We start from the raw sequence: 21,115 nt of genomic DNA, 5'->3' as shown, positions 1-21,115 counted from the left end.
GTTATCTATTTTATATATAGTAGTGTGTATAGAAAACATAAAATTTTTTGATCACTGATTCTTTCACCTGGACTTAAGAATGAAATCGTGAGCTGTGCAAAGCTCTGAGAACAGTGACTGATAAGCAATAAGCCCTTAATAAATGTTAGTTTTTATTAGTGCTGTTGCAAGAGGAGTAGTTTGCTTATTTGTTTCACAATATTTATTTTATTTCAGAGGAGCAAAGTAAGGCTGGCCCATTTCTTTTTTTAATATTCCTAGGTTAAACTTTGAGTCGAGAGCACTCAAGCAAGATGATTCTCATAATGTCAGATTACGGTCTCTCCTCTTTTTCCATAATCATTGCTCATGTAGATGGAATTTCCCAGTCAGGTTTTAACACATTTTCTTTGCATCCTTCTTAATAATTTGCTAAAAATTGGTTGCCAGACTCTACTTTAAAAAAAAAAAAAAAAAGCATTTGGCACAGCAAGAGACAGCTACACCCCCAGAAGCAGACCTTGAGACAGAGATTTGATGGCAAGTGGTTTACTTGAGAGGTGAGGAAAACGCCAGTAAGGGAGTGGAGAGGTGAGACTGGGAAGGAAAGGCAGCCAGTAAAAGCTTCATTGTCACACCAGCTACCATTGTGGACAGTGGGAACACAGCCCTGCTGGGGGCACCAGTAAAAGCTTCATTGTCCCATCAGCTACCACTGTGGACAGAGGGAACACAGCCTTGCTGGGGGCATTGTGGGAGGCTGTGTAAAACACACATCTCAGGTTTTCCCACCATAGAGATGAGGGAGCTGAGCTATTTTAAAACACAAGTTCCTCTTCGGTCACGGAGCTAGGCTGCCAGGGGAGGAAGGATGAGTTAATTTCCCCAGCACGTCCCCTGCTGCACAGCAGGCAGAGCAGTCAGAGCCCCAGTAAATCCTGTGGGAAGGCAGAGCAGGTGAGAGGTAGGTAGGAGTCGGCCGCTGTGCACTGAAGGGGTAGCGTGTGGCTAGGAGATATGGGCCAAGCCCTGACAATGTCTGCTGCACCAGCCCATTCACCCATTTCAAATGCCAGCCGGTCCCCAGAATGAAGTATGCTGGCGTTGCTTGTGATCCAGGAGCAGACATAATAGGGCCAGATAAATGAACAATGCAAGGAATAGGTATGTCCTTTTCATACCATAAATGGTATTTTAAGGGCCAGTTCACAGACCACCTGCTTGGGATAGACCCATGGATAGCCAGTGTTCCATAGCAATGCTTCCCAAACCTGACTCCACGTCTGATTCCCTGAGATCTCCAAAACTCAGATTACGGGGCCCAGCCCACCAGAATCTTTCAGGCTAGAGCCTAGGAGTCTGCATTTAAAAAATTCACTTGGGAGTATATCTTCCTGCTTAAAATTTTCCACGACTTCCCATTACCCTTGGAATTAAGACCCTAATTCTGAACATGGCCTACAAAACCAGTGTTATCTGGCCTCTGCCGAACTCTCCAGCTTTTTCTCTACTAGGCTGTTTTTTTTTGTTTTTTGTTTTTGTGGTACACGGGCCTCTCACTGTTGTGGCCTCTCCCGTTGCGGAGCACAGGCTCCGGACGCGCAGGCTCAGCGGCCATGGCTCAAGGGCCCAGCCGCTCCGCGGCATGTGGGATTTTCCTGGACTGGGGCACGCACCCATGTCCCCTGCATCATCAGGCAGACTCTCAACCACTGTGCCACCAGGGAAGCCCCCAGTTCATTTTTAACAAGCATCCCCAGGTGATTGGATGCAAGTGATCTATAAACCGGGCCTTGAGAATCATTACTGAATATAAAGACCCTTCTCCGGGGTAATAGTTCACAATGTGTTACCAAATAGAGAACATCAGCGTCTATCCCACATAGTCTTATTCTCACGAAATATATTCTACAGATGCTTGTAATTGTGTTTCTAAATTAGGTGCTATCGCTATTAAAAACCACATAGTGTTTTAAGGTTCCATGTTGTTTACGCCTGCTTAGGGATAAGCACAGAAGTATAATAAAGCATTTTTAAAATACCTGATAATGCTTGTATTACCTTGCAAGGCAAATGCCCATTACTAACCTATATCCAATGAAAAAGTTCAATTCAGTTCTTTATAGGCCATTAAAACCTACCGTTTTTCAAGTTGTAGGTCTAGTGTTTCTACTCTCAGAATTACATGGAGCAGTTACAGGAATTGCAGCTTCAATCTAATTCATATATTTAGGATGAATCAGATTTGCCAATCTGTACCCATGAGAAGGGCCCTGTGAAACAGATGGGAATACAGGCTAACATAAAATATGGAACTATAAGCATGTATACATCTCTTTATTTGCAAAACTGTAAAATCAAGTAGAATAAAATTAATTTAGAGCCAGCAGTTCTAAAAGCTTACAAAAGTTAATTAGGAATCTTCAGAAACTTTGTTTTGCTTCCTAAGGTTTTCTGGTCCTGAGGGCTTGATGTTGACTACTCAGAAAGTTCCTTTAATGATTGGTCATTCCTGCCTATTGTAAAGCCTCTTCCCCCCTTTTGTTGATGGGCTGCCAGATATGGATTAAGAGCTGTGGAAATTTTCAAATATTCCAGTTCTTGGGAATCTGAGTCAAATCTATGTATTGTTTGTGTGCACCAGGGAGAAGCTGGGTTTTGGTTAAAACACTCACAGTCCTGATGCCAACTGCTGTGACACAAGGCGACCATTCAGAGTGTAAGGAAGAGATGACTGTGTTCCTGCTGATGCCTGAGAAGTTGTTAGAACAATATTGTAACAGAGTCTGATTTTCTCTCCTTGAATAGCACTTATTCTTGATTCAGGAGACTCTTTTATAAATAGTAGAAAAGCAATGATATCTGTTCTTTTTCCTATGACAGCAACATGAAAGCAGTGCAGTCCTGCTCTTCTTACGCTACATGATCTTTATTTCCCAGATCTCACCTTATTGGTTAGGGCTTTTCATTTTATAAGAGAATTGATTAATTAATTGATGAATTCATTTTACTGGGGAGTTTCCTTGGCATCTTGATAACATCCACTATTATTTACTTACTCATTATATTCCTTTCTTCACTAACATATGTTCCTTATGCTAAATTTTAATTTAATAGCCTTATTAATCAAAGTGTTTTATCTGTAGTCATTAGATAAATAATAAGCTATGCTTATCTCTCCTGGGCTGTGTTTATGAAAACTCTATTAAAACTATTGTTCGTGTGTAGTCTCAAAAGGGATTTAATTATAAAAACTCTTCATTCGAATGTTAACCGGAGACATGGAAGTTTTAATTGCACTGGTTCTATCTGCCATCTTTTCCGAATCCCTTTGAAGATGGTGACCTCCTTATCCTGAAGCCATAAAGCACAGTCTTCTCTTTATTTTGTAGGGGGCATCTTGGAGACAATTCAGGTGGTCTTTTACAGTTCCTCTAACATACAACCTTGAGACTCCCATTCTCTGATTTTTTACCTGTGAGTGACCTCAGCTCAGAATTTTTTTTTTCAAAATGCTGGGGGCATGCAAAGAGACATCCTTTTAACATTCAAAATAGGAAACCCTACATTTTTTACAGCTCTCAGTACATTCACTGTGTCCCCACTTGTTCCTGGGGAGTACAGGTACTCTGCATCTCTGACAAAGCCCCTGTGAGACTAGAATAAGCTCTTCTGGAAAGAGAAGGATGGGGAGGTTTTAAGGTACGAGCCAAGCCAAACTCATGCTGGAGTCAGAGAGCTGGCTGAAATCCCTGAATTGAAGCAAAATAATTGTTTCATATTGTTTCAATATTATTTTTAACAAACTGATGACTGATTGAAACATAACGGGCTGGGGATTGTTTTTAAATGAAAAATAAAATGGAAGAAACAGCTGTTGGCATTCAAATGCGATCCTGTTACTATGTATTTACTCTTCTAGTGTTTGTTTCACTAATATTTACCACAGATCTCATTTGAGTAAGATAGTAAGACATCTAAAGCATGACACATAATTACACAGAAAAAGAGAATGCTGACGCAAAAAGAAAACATTTTTCCATTTGAGTGTATTCCACTGTCTTAATTAAAAGCCTAAAGAGTATTCTTGAGTAAAATTTTAGTTATGATCATATTTCAATTCAGGCTAAAGAAATGCTGAAATAAATTGGTTGTTGAAAATTCTAAAATCCCAAGAGAAATTGCTGTGTCCCAGACACTCTTCTAGGTGCTTTTAGCTATGTTAGATCATTTAACCCTCATAATGCTTATGTGGGGTAGGTGCTATTATTACATCCCCATTCAGCAAACAGAGCTCTCTCGGTTACAGGTTACACAGCTAGTAAGTAGCAGCCTAGGCAGTCTGACTGTAGGCTGGCTCATAACCATTACTCTAAAAGCTGTTTTAAAACTTGAGGAAAACAGGTTACTTAAAGAAAATAGGTGTCAGTAGATAATTTTATCCTAAAATATAAGTAATTCTTAAATAGTAATAGCTGCCATTTATCATGCTCCTACTTATGTGTCTGGCTGTATGCAAAGCACTTCCTATATATTGTTTTATTCAGTCCTCAAAAAGCCTGTGAGGTAAAGGATTTATTATCCTTGTTTTACAGAAGACGCAGCTGAGGATTAGGGAAGTTCAGTAACTTGCTGAAGGTCATATAGAACTTGTAAGTAGCAGAGCTGAAATTTGAACCAGGACTATTCACTTTCAAAGACCATCAATGTCACCACTGCTGGGCTGCTTTCTCCATGTTACGATGCACTCCCCTGTGCCTAATCAGCTTGTATTCCCTTCCTAAACAAAATTATTGGTAATGAAAAATGTTGATCAAGAGGAGAAGATAAATGAGTTTTAAAGTAGAGGAAAATTGTCATGTTAAAATACAACAACACACACACACACAAATAAATAAATAAAATACAACAAAAATATTTTTGGTTGTCATTAAAAAAAAAAAATCCATCAACAAGCATATCTTGCACTCTGTTCCAGAGTGTGTTATAATATTATCACAGAGTTTTGACATTGTGATATAAACATGTTTTGTTTATAATTGGAAGACTGTGCAGCTAGAATAACTTTTTGCTTGGGAAGTCGATATCCTAGATAAAGCATTTCATTTTTGCACAGAGAAAGAAATTAATCACAGTACCTATTCAGTGAGAATTAGCAGTGAAATTTCTAACCTTATAGGTGAGAGAAATATTGGTTGCCCAGTTGAGAAAGTGATTTTTATTTTAAATAAAATATAAAACAAGAATATTAGTGAGTCAGATTCCTCATTCCTGACCTTATCAATAAAATACGGTTTGAAAATAAGATTATGACACCAGAAGGCAAGTTCCCTTTAACTGCATGTAACAAGGATATGTACTGTATTCTGGAAAAACACAAGGGTAAAAAAACAAATAATAATTAAATCTAATTATAGATTTTGGTGTCAGTAAGACCTGGTGCTATACTTGCCCTGAAAATTTGGGATTAACCTCTTTAAGTTTCAGTGGATATAACAACAGAACCTTCTTCCAGTGATTGTTATGAAATAATGGACATGTAAAGAACTCAGCCAATCTTTGGTGCATAATATGTTCTTAAGTATGTTAAGTATTCTTATTATTACTTCTTATTAATACTGTTTCCACATTTCTGGATGTGCTTGGTCAGGATTCTATTTCCTTCAGGGGTTCTGTTCATCCACCTGTTTCATAATACCCTTTCTAACAGACTATTCATATTGGACCCACCCTGCCAACCCTCTAGCTAAAGGAAGCATCAGAACCCAAAGGGGCTTAGTCACTTTTATTTTTATTTATTTATTTATTTTTTGTTTTTAGTTCATAAAACAGATGCTTTTTTTATTATTTTTTATTATTTTTTATTTTTTTATTAGTTTCTGCTTTATAACAAAGTGAATCAGTCATACATATACATCTGTTCCCACATCCCTTCCCTCATGCATCTCCCTCCCTCCCACCCTCCCCATCCCACCCCTCCAGGCGGTCACAAAGCACCGAGCTGATCTCCCTGTGCTCTGCGGCTGCTTCCCACTATCTATCTACATTACGTTTGGTAGCGTATATATGTCCATGCCTCTCTTTCGCTTTGTCACAGCTTACCCTTCCCACTCCCCATATCCTCAAGTCCATTCTCAAGTAGGTCTGTGTCTTTATTCCCGTTTTACCCCTAGGTTCTTCATGACATTTTTTTTTTTTAATTCCATATATATGTGTTAGCATACGGTATTTGTCTTTCTCTTTCTGACTTACTTCACTCTGTATGACAGACTCTAGGTCTATCCACCTCATTACAAATAGCTCAGTTTCGTTTCTTTCTATGGCTGAGTAATAGTCCATTGTATATATGTGCCACATCTTCTTTATCCATTCATCCGATGATGGACACTTAGGTTGTTTCCAGCTCCGGGCTATTGTGAATAGAGCTGCGATGAACATTTTGGTACATGTCTCTTTTTGAATTATGGTTTTCTCAGGGTATATGCCCAGTAGTGGGATTGCTGGGTCATATGGTAGTTCTATTTTTAGTTTTTTAAGGAACCTCCATACCGTTCTCCATAGTGGCTGTACCAATTCACATTCCCACCAGCAGTGCAAGAGTGTTCCCTTTTCTCCACACCCTCTCCAGCATTTATTGTTTCCAGATTTCTTGATGATGGCCATTCTGACTGGTGTGAGATGATATCTCATTGTAGTTTTGATTTGCATTTCTCTAATGATTAATGATGTTGAGCATTCTTTCATGTGTTTGTTGGCAGTCTGTATATCTTCTTTGGAGAAATGCCTATTTAAGTCTTCTGCCCATTTTTGGATTGGGTTGTTTGTTTTTTTGCTATTGAGCTGCATGAGCTGCTTATAAATTTTGGAGATTACTCCTCTGTCAGTTGCTTCATTTGCAAATATTTTCTCCCATTCTGAGGGTTGTCTTTTGGTCTTGTTTATGGTTTCCTTTGCTGTGCAAAAGCTTTGAAGTTTCATTAGGTCCCATTTGTTTATCTTTGTTTTTATTTCCATTTCTCTAGGAGGTGGGTCCAAAAGGATCTTGCTGTGATTTATGTCATAGAGTGTTCTGCCTATGTTTTCCTCTAAGAGTTTGATAGTGTCTGGCCTTACATTTCGGTCTTTAATCCATTTTGAGCTTATTTTTGTGTATGGTGTTAGGGAATGATCTAATCTCAAACTTTTACATGTCCCTGTCCAGTTTTCCCAGCACCACTTATTGAAGAGGCTGTCCTTTCTCCACTGTGCATTCCTGCCTCCTTTATCAAAGATAAGTTGGCCATATGTGCGTGGGTTTATCTCTGGGCTTTCTATCCTGATCCACTGATCTATCTTTCTGTTTTTATGCCAGTACCACACTGTCTTAATTACTGTAGCTTTGTAGTATAGTCTGAAGTCAGGGAGCCTGATTCTTCCAGCTCCGTTTTTCGTTCTCAAGATTGCTTTGGCTATTCGGGGTCTTTTGTGTTTCCAAACAAATTTTGAAATTTTTTGTTCTAGTTCTGTGAAAAATGCCAGTGGTAGTTTGATAGGGATTGCATTGAATCTGTAGATTGCTTTGGGTAGTAGAGTCATTTTCACAATATTGATTCTTCCAATCTAGGAGCATGGTATATCTCTCCATCTATTTGTATCATCTTTAATTTCTTTCATCAGTGTCTTATAATTTTCTGCATACAGGTCTTTTGTCTCCTTAGGTAGGTTTATTCCTAGATATTTTATTCTTTTTGTTGCAATGGTAAATGGGAGTGTTTTCTTGATTTCATTTTCAGATTTTTCATCATTAGTGTACAGGAATGCCAGAGATTTCTGTGCATTAATTTTGTATCCTGCTACTTTACCAAATTCATTGATTAGCTCTAGTAGTCTTCTGGTAGCATCTTTAGGATTCTCTATGTATAGTATCATGTCATCTGCAAACAGTGACAGCTTTACTTCTTCTTTTCCAATTTGGATTCCTTTTATTTCCTTTTCTTCTCTGATTGCTGTGGCTAAAACTTCCAAAACTAGGTTGAATAAGAGTGGTGAGAGTGGGCAGCCTTGTCTTGTTCCTGATCTTAGTGGAAATGGTTTCAGTTTTTCACCATTGAGGACAATGTTGGCTGTGGGTTTGTCATATATGGCCTTTATTATGTTGAGGAAAGTTCCCTCTATGCCTACTTTCTGCAGGGTTTTTATCATAAATGGGTGTTGAATTTTGTCAAAAGCTTTCTCTGCATCTATTGAGATGATCATATGGTTTTTCTCCTTCAATTTGTTAATATGGTGTATCACGTTGATTGATTTGCGTATATTGAAGAATCCTTGCATTCCTGGAATAAACCCCACTTGATCATGGTGTATGATCCTTTTTTTTTTTTTTTTTTTTTTTGCGGTACGCGGGCCTCTCACTGTTGTGGCCTCTCCCATTATGGAGCACAGGTTCCGGACGCGCAGGCTCAGCGGCCATGGCTCACGGGCCCAGCCGCTCCGCGGCACGTGGGATCTTCCCAGACCGGGGCACAAACCCGTGTCCCCTGCATCAGCAGGCAGACTCTCAACCACTGCACCACCAGGGAAGCCCCATGATCCTTTTAATGTGCTGTTGGATTCTGTTTGGTAGTATTTTGTTGAGGATTTTTGCATCTATGTTCATCAGTGATATTGGCCTGTAGTTTTCTTTCTTTGTGACATCCTTGCCTGGTTTTGGTATCAAGGTGATGGTGGCCTCGTAGAATGAGTTTGGGAGTGTTCCTTCCTCTGAAATTGTTTGGAAGAGTTTGAGAAGGATGGGTGTTAGCTCTTCTCTAAATGTTTGATAGAATTCGCCTGTGAAGCCATCTGGTCCTGGGCTTTTGTTTGTTGGAAGATTTTTAATCACAGTTTCCATTTCAGTGCTTGTGATTGGTCTATTCATATTTTCTGTTTCTTCCTGATTCAGTCTTGGCAGGTTGTGCATTTCTAAGAATTTGTCCATTTCTTCCAGGTTGTCCATTTTATTGGCATAGAGTTGCTTGTAGTAATCTCTCATGATCTTTTGTATTTCTTCAGTGTCAGTTGTTACTTCTCCTTTTTCATTTCTAATTATATTGATTTGAGTCTTCTTCCTTTTTTTCTTGATGAGTCTGGCTAATGGTTTGTCAATTTTGTTTATCTTCTCAAAGAACCAGCTTTTAGTTTTACTGATCTTTGCTATCGCTTCCTTCATTTCTTTTTCATTTATTTCTGATCTGATCTTTATGATTTCTTTCCTTCTGCTAACTTTGGGGGTTTTTTGTTCTTCTTTCTCTAATTGCTTTAGGTGCAGGGTCAGGTTGTTTACTCGAGATGTTTCCTGTTTCTTAAGGTGGGATTGTATTGCTATAAACTTCCCCCTTAGAACTGCTTTTGCTGCGTCCCATAGGTTTTGGGTTGTCGTGTCTCCATTGTCATTTGTTTCTAGGTATTTTTTAATTTCCTCTGATTTCTTCAGTGATCACTTCGTTATTGATTAGTGTATTGTTTAGCCTCCATATGTTTGTATTTTTTACAGGTTCTTTCCTGTAATTGATGTCTAGTCTCATAGCATTGTGGTCGGAAAAGATACTTGATACAATTTCAATTTTCTTAAATTTACCAAGGCTTGATTTGTGACCCAAGGTATGATCTATCCTGGAGAATGTTCCATGAGCACTTGAGAAAAATGTGTATTCTGTTGTTTTTGGATGGAATGTCCTATAAATATCAACTAAGTCCATCTTGTTTAATGTATCATTTAAAGCTTGTGTTTCCTTATTTATTTTCATTTTGGATGATCTGTCCATTGGTGAAAGTGGGGTGTTAAAGTCCCCTACTATGAGTGTGTTACTGTCGATTTCCCCTTTTATGGCTGTTAGTATTTGCCTTATGTATTGAGGTGCTCCTATGTTTGGTGCATAAATATTTACAATTGTTATATCTTCTTCTTGGATCGATCCCTTTATCGTTATGTAGTGTCCTTCTTTGTCTCTTCTAATAGTCTTTATTTTAAAGTCTATTTTGTCTGATATGAGAATTGCTACTCCAGCTTTCTTTTGATTTCCATTTGCATGGAATATCTTTTTCCATCCCCTTACTTTCAATCTGTATGTGTCTCTAGGTCTGAAGTGGGTCTCTTGTAGACAGCATATATATGGGTCTTGTTTTTGTATCCATTCAGCCAATCTGTGTCTTTTGGTGGGAGCATTTAGTCCATTTACATTTAAGGTAATTATTGATATGTATGTTCCTATTCCCATTTCCTTAATTGCTTTGGGTTTGTTATTGTAGGTATATTCTTTCTGTTGTGTTTCTTGCCTAGAGAAGTTCCTTTTGCATTTGTTATAAAGCTGGTTTGGTGGTGCTGAACTCTCTCAGCTTTTGCTTGTCTGTAAACGTTTTAATTTCTCCATCAAATCTGAATGAGATCCTTGCTGGGTAGAGTAATCTTGGTTGCAGGTTTCTCTCCTTCATCACTTTAATTAAGTCCTGCCACTCCCTTCTGGCTTGTAGAGTTTCTGCTGAGAGATCAGCTGTTAACCTGATGGGGATTCCCTTGTGTGTTATTTGTTTTTTTTCCCTTGCTGCTTTTAATATGATTTCTTTGTGTTTAATTTTTGACAGTTTGATTAATATGTGTCTTGGCGTATTTCTCCTTGGATTTATTCTGTATGGGACTCTCTGTGCCTCCTGGACTTGATTAACTATTTCCTTTCCCATATTAGGGAAGTTTTCAACTATAATCTCTTCAAATATTTTCTCAGTCCCTTTCTTTTTCTCTTCTTCTTCTGGAACCCCGATAATTCGAATGTTGGTGCGTTTAATGTTGTCCCAGAGGTCTCTGAGACTGTCCTCTGTTCTTTTCATTCTTTTTTCTTTATTTTGCTCTGCAGCAGTTATTTCCACTATTTTATCTTCCACCTCACTTATCCGTTCTTCTGCCTCAGTTATTCTGCTATTGATCCCATCTAGAGTATTTTTCATTTCATTTATTGTGTTTTTAATCGATGCTTGATTCATCTTTAGTTCTTCTAGGTCCTTGTTAACTGTTTCTTGCATTTTGTCTATTCTATTTCCAAGATTTTGGATCTTGGAAATAGAATCTTGGATCATCTTTACTATCATTATTCTAAATTCTTTTTCAGGTAGACTGCCTATTACCTCTTCATTTGTTAGGTCTGGTAGGTTTTTATCTTGCTCCTTCACCTGCTGTGTGTTTTTCTGTCTTCTCATTTTGCTTATGTTACTGTGTTTGGGGTCTCCTTTTTGCAGGCTGCAGATTCGTAGTTCCCATTGTTTTTGGTGTCTGTCCCCAGTGGCTAAGGTTGTTTCAGTAGGTTTTGTAGGCTTCCTGGTGGGGGGGACTAATGCCTGTGTTCTGGTGGTTGAGGCTTGATCTTGTCTTTCTGGTGGACAGGTCCACGTCTGGTGGTGTGTTTTGGGGTGCCTGTGGCCTTATTATGTTTTTAGGCAGCCTCTCTGCTAATGGATGGGGTTGTGTTCCTGCCTTGCTAGTTGCTTGGCATAGGGTGACCAGCACTGTAGCTTGCTGGTTGTTTACTGAAGCTGGGTGCTGGTGTTGAGATGGAGATCTCTGGGAGATTTTCGCCGCTTGATATTATGTGGAGCTGGGAGGTCTCTTGTGGACCCGTGTCCTGAAGTTGGCTCTCCCACTTCAGAGGCACAGCACTGACTCCTGGCTGCAGCACCAAGAGCCTTTCATCTACCCAGCTCAGAATAAAAGGGAGAAAAAGTAGAAAGAAAGAAAGAAAGAGAAAGAGAAAGAAAGGAAGAAGGAAAGAAAGGAAGGAAGGAAGAAAGAAAGGAGGGAGGGTGGGAGGAAGGACGGAAAGAAAGGAGGGAGGGAGGGAGGAAGCAAAGAAAGAAAGAAAGACAGGAGGGAGGGAGGGAGGAAGGAAAGAAGAAGAGTGAAAGGAAGAAGGGTGGGAGGGAGGAAGTAAAGAAAGACAGGAGGGAGGGAGGGAGGAAGGAAGGAAAGAAAAAGAAAGTGAAAGGAAGAAGGGAGGGAGGGAGGAAGGAACGAAAGAGAGAAAGAAGGAAAGGAGGGGCGGAGGGAGGGAGGGGGGAAGGGAAGGTAGGAAAAAAAGAAAGAGCAGGTAAAGTAAAATAGAATAAAGTATAAAATATAGTAGCGTTATTAAAATTAAAAAGTAGTTATTGAAAAAAAACAGAACCCTGGGACATATGGTGGAAGCAAAGCTATACAGAGAAAATCTCACACAGAAGGATACACATACACATTCACAAAAAGAGAGCAGGGGGAAAAATCGAAAATCTTGCTCTCAAAGTCCACCTCCTCAATTTGGGATAATTCATTGTAAAAAGAGGAAAAGGGGGAAAAGTCTGAAATCTTGCTCTCAAAGTCCACCTCCTTAATTTGGGATAGTTCGTTGTAAAAAGAGGAAAAGGGGGAAAAGTCTTAAATCTTGTCCTTAAAGTCCACCTCCTTAATTTGGGATGATTCGCTGTCCATTCATGCACTCCATGGACGCAGGGCACATCAAGTGGACCGTGGAGCTTTAATCCGCTGCCTCCGAGGCTGCACAGAGAGATTTCCCTGTCTCTGCTCTCACAGCTCCCGGGTCTCAGCCTTGGACCTGGCCCCGCCTCTGCGCGTAGGTCGCTGGAGGGCGTCAGTTCTTCGCTCAGACAGGACGGGTTTAAAGGAGCCGCTGATTCGGGGGCTCTGGCTCACTCAGGCAGAGGGGAGGGAGGGGCGCGCAGTGTGGGACGGGCCTGCGGCGGCAGAGGCCGGCGTGACGTTGCATCAGCCCGAGGCGCTCCTTGCGCTTTCCCGGGAAAGCCGTCCCTGGGTCCTGGGACCCCGGCAGTGGCGGGGTGCACAGGCTCCCCGGAAGGCGGGGTGGACAGTGACCTGCGCTCGCACACAGGCCTTGTGGCGGCGGCAGCAGCAGCCCCAGCATCCCACGCCCGTCTCTGGTGCCTCTTTAAGCAGCTCTCTTAATGCCCTCTCCTCGCGCACCAGGAAACAAAAGGGAAGAAAAAGTCTCTTGCCTCTTCGGCAGCTCCAGACTTTTTCCCCGGACTCCCTCCGGGCTAGCCGTGGTGCACTAACCCCCTCAGGCTCTCTTCCTGCCGCCAGCCCCACTCCTCTCCCTGCTCTCCGACTGAAACCCGATACCCGAGCCTCAGCTCCCAGCCCCGCCCGCCCCGGCGGCCAAGCAGACAAGCCTCTCGGGCTGGTGTGTGCCTGACGGCACCGATCCTCTGTGCCGGAATCTCCCCGCTTTGCCCTCCACACCCCTGTTGCTGTGCTCTCTTCCGCTACTCCGAAGCTTTCCCCCTCCGCCACCTGCAGTCTCCGCCCGCGAAGGGGCTCCTAGTGTGTGGAAACCTTTCCTCCTTCACGTCTCCCTCCCACTGGTGCAGGTCCTGTCCCTATCCTTTTGTCTCTGTTTATTCTTTTTTCTTTTGCCCTACCCAGGTATGTGGGGAGTTTCTTGACATTTGGGGGGTCTGAGGTCTTCTGTCAGCGTTCAGTAGGTGTTCTGTAGGAGTTGTTCCACGTGTAGATGAATTTCTGATGTATCTGTGGGGAGGAAGGTGATCTCCGCGTCTTACTCTTCCGCCATCTTCCTCCGGGCTCCCGGGCTTAGTCACTTTTAATTTTAAGGAGTTAGCAAAACCAATTTATTAATTGGAAATAAAACATTCAATGAACATTTCTTATGGAGTCCTGCATTGGAATTGTTTTTCGGTGAAGATAAATATCCATATGTATATATTCCCAAGTTTATATGGGTTAAATTTAATGAAACATCATGAGTTAAAGTAAGGAAAGTAAGAACTGAACACGCTTCTATAATGAAGGAACATGAATATACAAGCAGAAAGCTTCTTTTTTGCTTCTCTTCAGTGATGGATTATGGCACATTTAGGATGAAGAAACTTTTGGGGTCAATCATCTTATTTTCCTTTTCTATCTCTGCTCCCTCCTAGAAAATGATCCTTTTCCTACATTTCATAAAATAAGTCATTGGCATTGTATTTGGGCATAAGAATACAGAAGAACTTTCCTCATACTTAGGTCTTATAGCTTTAGTTTAATAAAGTTTAAAGGAAAATATATGCATTATTGAAGCCACAAACATGTAACTGTTAATTATCAGTGGACAATTTCAATCATGAAAAATGAAATATACAGAAAATTCCAAGATATAATTTTAGCCTTTGGGCTCAGTTTGGTTTTTTGTTTGTTTGGATTTTTTTTTTAACCATTCATTAAAGCTTTTAGGCAATCTACTGTAATTAATTGGGAATTTATTTTCTTTGACTCCGAGAAATGCCAATTTTAAGTTATGTCATTCTAATGTGTGATTGTTTCTAATAACTATTAATATCCACAAACCACTTATTTCAGTGGCCACGGTACTTACTGGGATAGATTTGTGGGCTCAAAGATAATTGTTTCCAGTTTAATATGAAACAAGTTCAGAAGATCACATAAGCTAATTTTAGCATAATAAGCTGATTTTAACATGTTGTAATTACCAAGTCTAACTTCAACACTGTTTATACAGAGAAGACAGTTTTCTACTATCACTTCAACTAGTGTCCTTTCTCCAGTTATCAGCAATTTTCTTATTTGTTTTCACTATACCTCCATCTCCCCACTTTCTATGGAGTAAGAGCCTCCATGGTCATTAATTGATTTCTCTTGGAAAAAAAATTTTTTATTGCATAATAACGGTGATTCTTCCCATTCTCAGATAAGCAAGTATTCTTCAGCAGTTGTGATAAGTTGTTTTTAGTATGAAGTAAGCCAGGGAGCTCAGATTTCAGTGAAATTTCATGTGTCCCTGGAAATGATCTTTCTAAGAACTAGTGAACATTTTATTTATCTCATGCTTACTGTGTTGGCATCATTGTGTTAAATTATTATTGTTACAAAAAGGGAGTAAATTAGTGCCTTGGTAATTAAGACTATAGAACTCCTTTATATTTTGTTGGGATATTTGATTTCAAAGGTATTATCCCTTAACACCAAACAGAAGTGTGGTCTGAGTCTTCAAGAAACTAAGGATATATTTGTAAAGGTAACAGTATTTGAAACAACAGAACATCATAAGTACAGAGTATTATAAAGTATTATAAAGGATTTATTTTGAACCCTGAGAACGGAATACATTAGGTTAAATTTGTTTAATCCCTGAAATTTAGTTTTAAAGAAAATATAAATAGCCTGTGCCTGGTTTCCTTTAAAGCCATTTTTGTCGCTGACTTCAGGGTAAAGCTCTGAATTAGGATTGGAATGGGTCCATTCCATTTTAGAGCGTTCTTGGCATGGTTAGATTAGCATTAGTTCATTCCTGGTCAGAAAGAGGTGGAATCAGTTCAGCCTATGAATTTGACCTAATTAAGCCAGGAAAACCTTCCTAGAATTGAGTTTGATTCTCCTGGGCAATCTCAGCCTCAATCTCAAATTCTGGAGCTGAGTAGTATATAGTGACTGGATTAAATGGTATGAACTTTAAAACCATTTTCTTACTTAAAATTGTGGTCTTACCATATAGTACAAGTAAAATTCCTCATGAATACATGTCCCAATTTGAAGTTGAACTATTCAGTAGCCACATTTTCCAGAATAGTTAACCCTAATACCATTCTTAGCTTTAAAATCTTTCTGAACAGTCAATGAAAATTGATAATGAGGAAAATGAACATTTATAGGTGTTTTTAGTATTAATTGCTTCTTAGTAAAACTGAAAATGCTTTCTAACATTTTAATGGTATCATTTGTTTTTAAATTAAAAAAAACAGTTGCTGAGGTACAGGGTTGAGCCATTCCTTTTTTTTTTTTTGTACTTCAATTTTTATTTTATTTTATTTTTTTATATACAGCAGGTTCTTATTGTCTGTTTTATACATATTAGTGTATATATGTCAATCCCAATCTCCCAGTTCATCCCACCACTACCACCCACCCCCGCTTTCCCATTTCTTTAAATGCTTCTATTACAAAACATTAAAACACCTATTTTTCTCAGAGACCAGCATGCTGATGATGTCAAAGAAGACTTTGACGAGAGAACACAGAGTGAAGTGAGGACATCACATGAAGCCACAGGTACCCATAATAATCTCATATTATTGATGGGTATTACTATTAATACTCAACAATCAAAACTTAACTGGAATGTAGTAGTCCCTTTTATATATTAAAGATAAACTTCGTTTGGTTGGTTCTGTTACCACAGGCAATAAAAGTTTATTGTTCAGGATAAATTTGGTGTATACTTCACAATGATATGGATTCATCTGTGACCTGTATTTACAGTCTCTTTCATATATCTGTACAATATTGTATATAAAGTTCGGATAAGGCATTCTATTTAATCCTTGTAAATTTTTTTGATATTGTTGATGTCATTTGCTTCATATGTTTCAGACTCATCTCAGAATGTGTTGAAATTCAAATAGAACTAATATGGCCTTAATCTAATACCACAAAATGAAAAGGAAATTGCTTGAACAGAAGTTTTAAGTTGTATTGGAGAAAGTAATTTGTCTTAAATCTTTGCTGAATAGACATTACAGTGGTTTAACTGAACAATGAAGTCGTAATGGCTGTTACTCATAGTATAGATGGTATTTATAATTTATGCATAGTGTTATAATTATTATTTATTTTTTATAAGAAAATGTCCCAATTATGATTTTAATGATTGTCCCTGGGGACTTTGCTTGTCATGTGCTTTATTTGGTTTAGACTGTTTATAATATTGTAGAATGGCACCTAAGGACTGTTTGCCTATAATGACCTATTCCATAAGTGATGCTTTGATTTCCATATCTGGTTGTCATAAAGCAGTAATTTATGATTAATTTAAAAGTTATATTCTCTGCTGTCCTCAGCATGTTTTATGGTGTTTAGTCTTGCACCACATACAAACCCTTCAGATGGCCAGGGTTTGCATCCCTGATCTACCACCTTCTAGCTGTGTAATCTTGGACATTTTATGGAATACCTTTCAGTGCTTGTTTCCTTATCTGTCCAGAAGGCTGATGATGGTAACTCCCTCCCACAGTTGTTATGGGGATTGAGTACAGTAACATTTGTAACTTGCTTAGAACAGTGCCTGGCACATAATAAGTGCGATAATGTTTCTGGTCATTTAGAAAGGAAGAAAAACATTTAATTTACGAAGCTTTTGTCATCAGGGTATATCGGGTTCTTAATCAAAGACTTCAGCCTTTCTTTGCGAATGGTGGTTAGGAGCACGGCCTTCATTCTCTTCTCAGCTCCACCAGTACTAGCTGTGTGGCTGGCTTTGGGAAAAGTATTTAACTTCTCTGTTCCTCAGTTTCTTAATATTATGAGGAACAAATGCATCAGTGGCCAAAGTATTAGCTGATAGTGGTGGTAGTAGTAATAGAAGTAGCAGTAGTATTGTGAAATGAGTGTCTATTGCATGGAATTATCTGATCATTGCAAGGTTTAGGCAGATTCATAATAAAATCTTCTGGGCTCTGAACTTTTTGATAACCTTTCAGTTTCCTCCTAACTTGGTGATGCAGTTCACTTTTCATTTTATTTGCTGAGCTGATTTTGATCATTTCTTTCTGAAAATAGTCTAATTAATGGAGAATTTCAGGTTTATTAACATGATATGCATGGTGTTCTCTCTTTTTCTGTGGTAGTTTTATGTCTTTTCAAACTTTGTGTATTTTTATCCTATATTTTTTTATTTGAATTGCCTGAGTTTTTCTGTCTTACAATTCTTTCCAAAGAAACATTGCTAGGATTCATATATAACTCTTTATTATTTTTGTCCCCCATAAAATCTATAGTTCAATAGGCGTATTTTACTTACTGTCCTAGTTTTCATTAGTAAAAGGGAGCCTCATAAAAACAAGCTGCTTTGAGAATTTTTGCACATATGTTCCTAAGTAAGGTTCGCATATTACTATCTCATCCAGTTTTAGCCTCCTAAAATGAGTTTGATGACTCCCCTTCTCTTTTGAAACATTTTATGTAAAACTTCCATAAAATTAATTTTTACTGTAGTGAAATCATGTTATGATTGTCAGCTTTTATTTAACTGCTTTCTTAGCTTTAGATTTTCTTTCTTTCTTTTTTTTTTTTTTGAAAATTTTTTCCAGATTCATGTTGTATGGAAAAGATTTGAATTTCACTTCCTGACATTACCATTTAAGAGTTTATTGGTTGTCTTTCCCTGTACCCCATGATCCTTCAGTCCAAAATGAGATCTTATGGTGTCTGAGGGCTCCTGTATCTTGGTGATGTTGGTGATATCTCAGATCCTAGTCAGTGGGTGGATGTGTTTGGTTTTTTCTGTCCTCCTGCCTCTCAGGTCTCAATAGAGCCATGACCTAGTGTCTCAGATTGGGCTCTCTGGAAACAGACATTGGGAGTGCTGTGTGCAGAAAGTTTTTGGTGGGTACTCTTGGGAACGATACCAATGAGAGAGTGAGAGAAGCAACAGAGGACAGAATGAGCTGCGATGCAGTTACAGCAGAAGCCTCAGTCGATCCCATAAAGGAGCTCCAGATGACCCTTCTGAGTTATCCCGAATTTAGGCATGAGGACCAGGCCTTTGTATTGACCAGTCCTTGGTTGTTGGCTGAGAGGGGCCGTGTCCTTGGGCAAGGAGCGTCCCTTTGGCTTAGGGCAGTTCCTGGAGAGGGAGGTAGCTCTGAGGCATCAGCAGTCAGCAGGTAGGAGAATGAATCTCTGGGTTCCGAAGGGGAACCCCACCACAGTGTCCACTACACCTAGCTGGTCATTTGGTCTCTGACTTTCCTTTAAGAAAAATCAAACAGAACTGAAAAAAACTGAACAACAAACCAAAACATCCTTTCACATATGTGGGATTAGGCCCAATTCAATCCAATCTTTTTGTTTTAGGCAATGAATCTGGCTCCTAAATTCAGTCTTTTCATTATTTTGCCTGAGATGTCATGCGCTTTATTTACTTTTTTTTTTTTTTAGATCCAGGATTTTTTTTTAATCCAGAAAAATTCCTTCAGTTATTATTTTTATTATTACTTTTGTTCTTTTCTCCTTTTTGATTGATAATACCTTTTACTGTTGGGTTAGATCCAAAGGATGATATTCAAAATATTTAACAATTGGTTTGACAGCCAACATTGCACAGGACAGTTAAAACAAACACCAGCCTTAGTGCTGGAGCAGAATTTGGAAGCTCCCTGCTGTACTTCGTTGCAGCATCTTAGGGAAGTCCTGCAAGGGCCTGATTGCTGAGGGTGGAGGGGACTATTACCAGCCATTATGGAAGTATTTTAATATTTCAACAGCTTATGCATTTTTTGATATTCTAGACATATTTCTCAAGTTGAAATGTCTTACTCTAGCCCTGTCAAGTCTACTAGTTACTGCTTTTAACATGAATTTTAATAGTGGTTTTTATTTTCCCTTAATTTCCTGCACTGGCTTGTTTTTTTCTTTTCATAGCCTGGTTTGTTTTGTAGAGGTCATGTTCCCTTGTGCCTTAACTAAAATCATGAAACTCTTCTGTCAATAAATCAATACTCCTCTCCCAATGTTTTGTAGAACGTATCAGAGGCCCCTGGTGATTGGTTTTTATTTTATCATTTTTGAGTGCAGAGAAGTTTCCCCAGGTTTTTTGTGAAGAACACTTACCCCTCAATGCTCCCATTTGGGTGCCAGTAGAATTCCTCTTTCACACCTGAGCCTGAGGGTCAGGTAGATATGCTGAGCCTAGTAGGTGCTCAACTAGTGTTCATTCACAATGTCATTCACCAGTGGTGGAATAGGGGATAAGGGAAAGGAGAGAAATCTTCTTGCATTTTGTGCACTATTTAGCATAGAGGAGTCTGAAAAGAGGCCACCCTGTATTCCTTATAGCTAGTAGGATTTAAGATTCAGTAAGCCCATGAGAACTATTTTGTTTGGAGTCTTAGAGCAAATTGATTTTTAAAAGCACTTCCCCCTAAAAAAAAATCTTCCTACCTTGTTTCTTCAGTTAATTCAATTTAATTCCGTACAATATGTGTGATTATGAGCCTTTTTGATTTTTTGATGATTGCCACTATGCTACCGAATTTGACCTTTGGGGACCTTTACTGAAAACAATGCATCACTTTTTCTTCTTTTTCGTTTTGTTGGCTTCTGTCTCCTTTGCCTGAAAGATAAACTAATTCATTTCCTCCATTGTAGGAAGGCCCATTAATAAAGGATCCTATAAATTGACCTTCAAATTTAAACTCCTGTATTCCTGGGAAATGTGTAATTTTCTTTTCCCCTCTTCAGACTTTCTCTCTCAGGGGTGCTGATATGCAGAAAGAGTTGAATTTTATTTTGTAATGTACTAGATTCTCACTTGAAAAATCAGGCTTGCTTTTTGCTTCCATAGCAGTTGGTTTTTATTTTGGTTGTTAACCTTGAAATGATCCTCAAATATTTTTCACGCCTGAGTTTAGGATCTTGGAGCTAATTTTACCCACATTCCTTGATGCTGTGATCCATTTATTTTACCCAATCATTGTTATTGTTCATCCTTTTTATATTTAGTCACCAGTTAGTAACTCCATTAAAAAAAACTTGGTTGACAGATGTATCCCATTCCTTCTGGCTTTTTTTCCTTTCACATTAAGAGCATTTTTTTTATAGACTCATGGAATATTAGCTTAAAAGGGTCATTGACTCCTTTTCATCTTTGCCTTTTTATATTCAGGATACTCTCAGTGGCATGCCTTTCTTTCGAGATAGGAATAAGTTTTCCCATTTGCTGAGTCTTTACTATATGTCAGACACTGGAATAAGCATTTTTTAAAGTATCATGTAATCCTTACACTGATCCTATTACATTGATTTAGCCAAAATTTAGAGCTAGTAAGTGGCAGAACAGGGACTTGAATCCATGTGTATCAGACTCTTAAACTCACCCCCTTGACCATGACCCTATACTTTCGTATTAGGAGACAGAAGATCCAGGGTCTCTTTCTGATGCTTCCCCTATCTCACAGGGTGGCTATGGGTTTTGCCCTGTCTCACAATGTGTTTTCCTCATCTTCGGGATAGCTACCTCCTAGCACTGTTTTGAAACTAAAATGAAAGAAGGCAGTTGGAGATTCTGGTCTCACTTCTGTCACTGGCTTCAAGGGATAGGAATGA

The 21,115-nt window shown here is 39.0% G+C and overlaps 1 protein-coding gene across 7 annotated transcripts in view; it reads left to right on the top strand.

Moving 5' to 3' along the window:
• The window catches only part of L3MBTL3 (L3MBTL histone methyl-lysine binding protein 3), a 126,725-nt gene that overhangs the window by 93,376 nt on the left and 12,234 nt on the right, over positions 1–21,115 (top strand). For all 7 annotated transcript variants that reach the window (XM_082633266.1, XM_082633271.1, XM_082633270.1 and 4 more), the window contains one exon: positions 15,984–16,063. In XM_082633266.1, coding sequence (XP_082489392.1) covers positions 15,984–16,063 — 80 coding nt within the window. The remainder of the gene's footprint in view (positions 1–15,983; positions 16,064–21,115) is intronic.

This window comes from Mesoplodon mirus, assembly GCF_964341445.2.
Source record: "Mesoplodon mirus genome assembly, chromosome: 10".
NCBI classification, from domain to species: Eukaryota; Metazoa; Chordata; class Mammalia; order Artiodactyla; family Ziphiidae; genus Mesoplodon; species Mesoplodon mirus.
The sequence above is the reverse complement of the archived record's forward strand: the minus strand, read 5'-3'. Positions and strand labels throughout refer to the sequence as shown.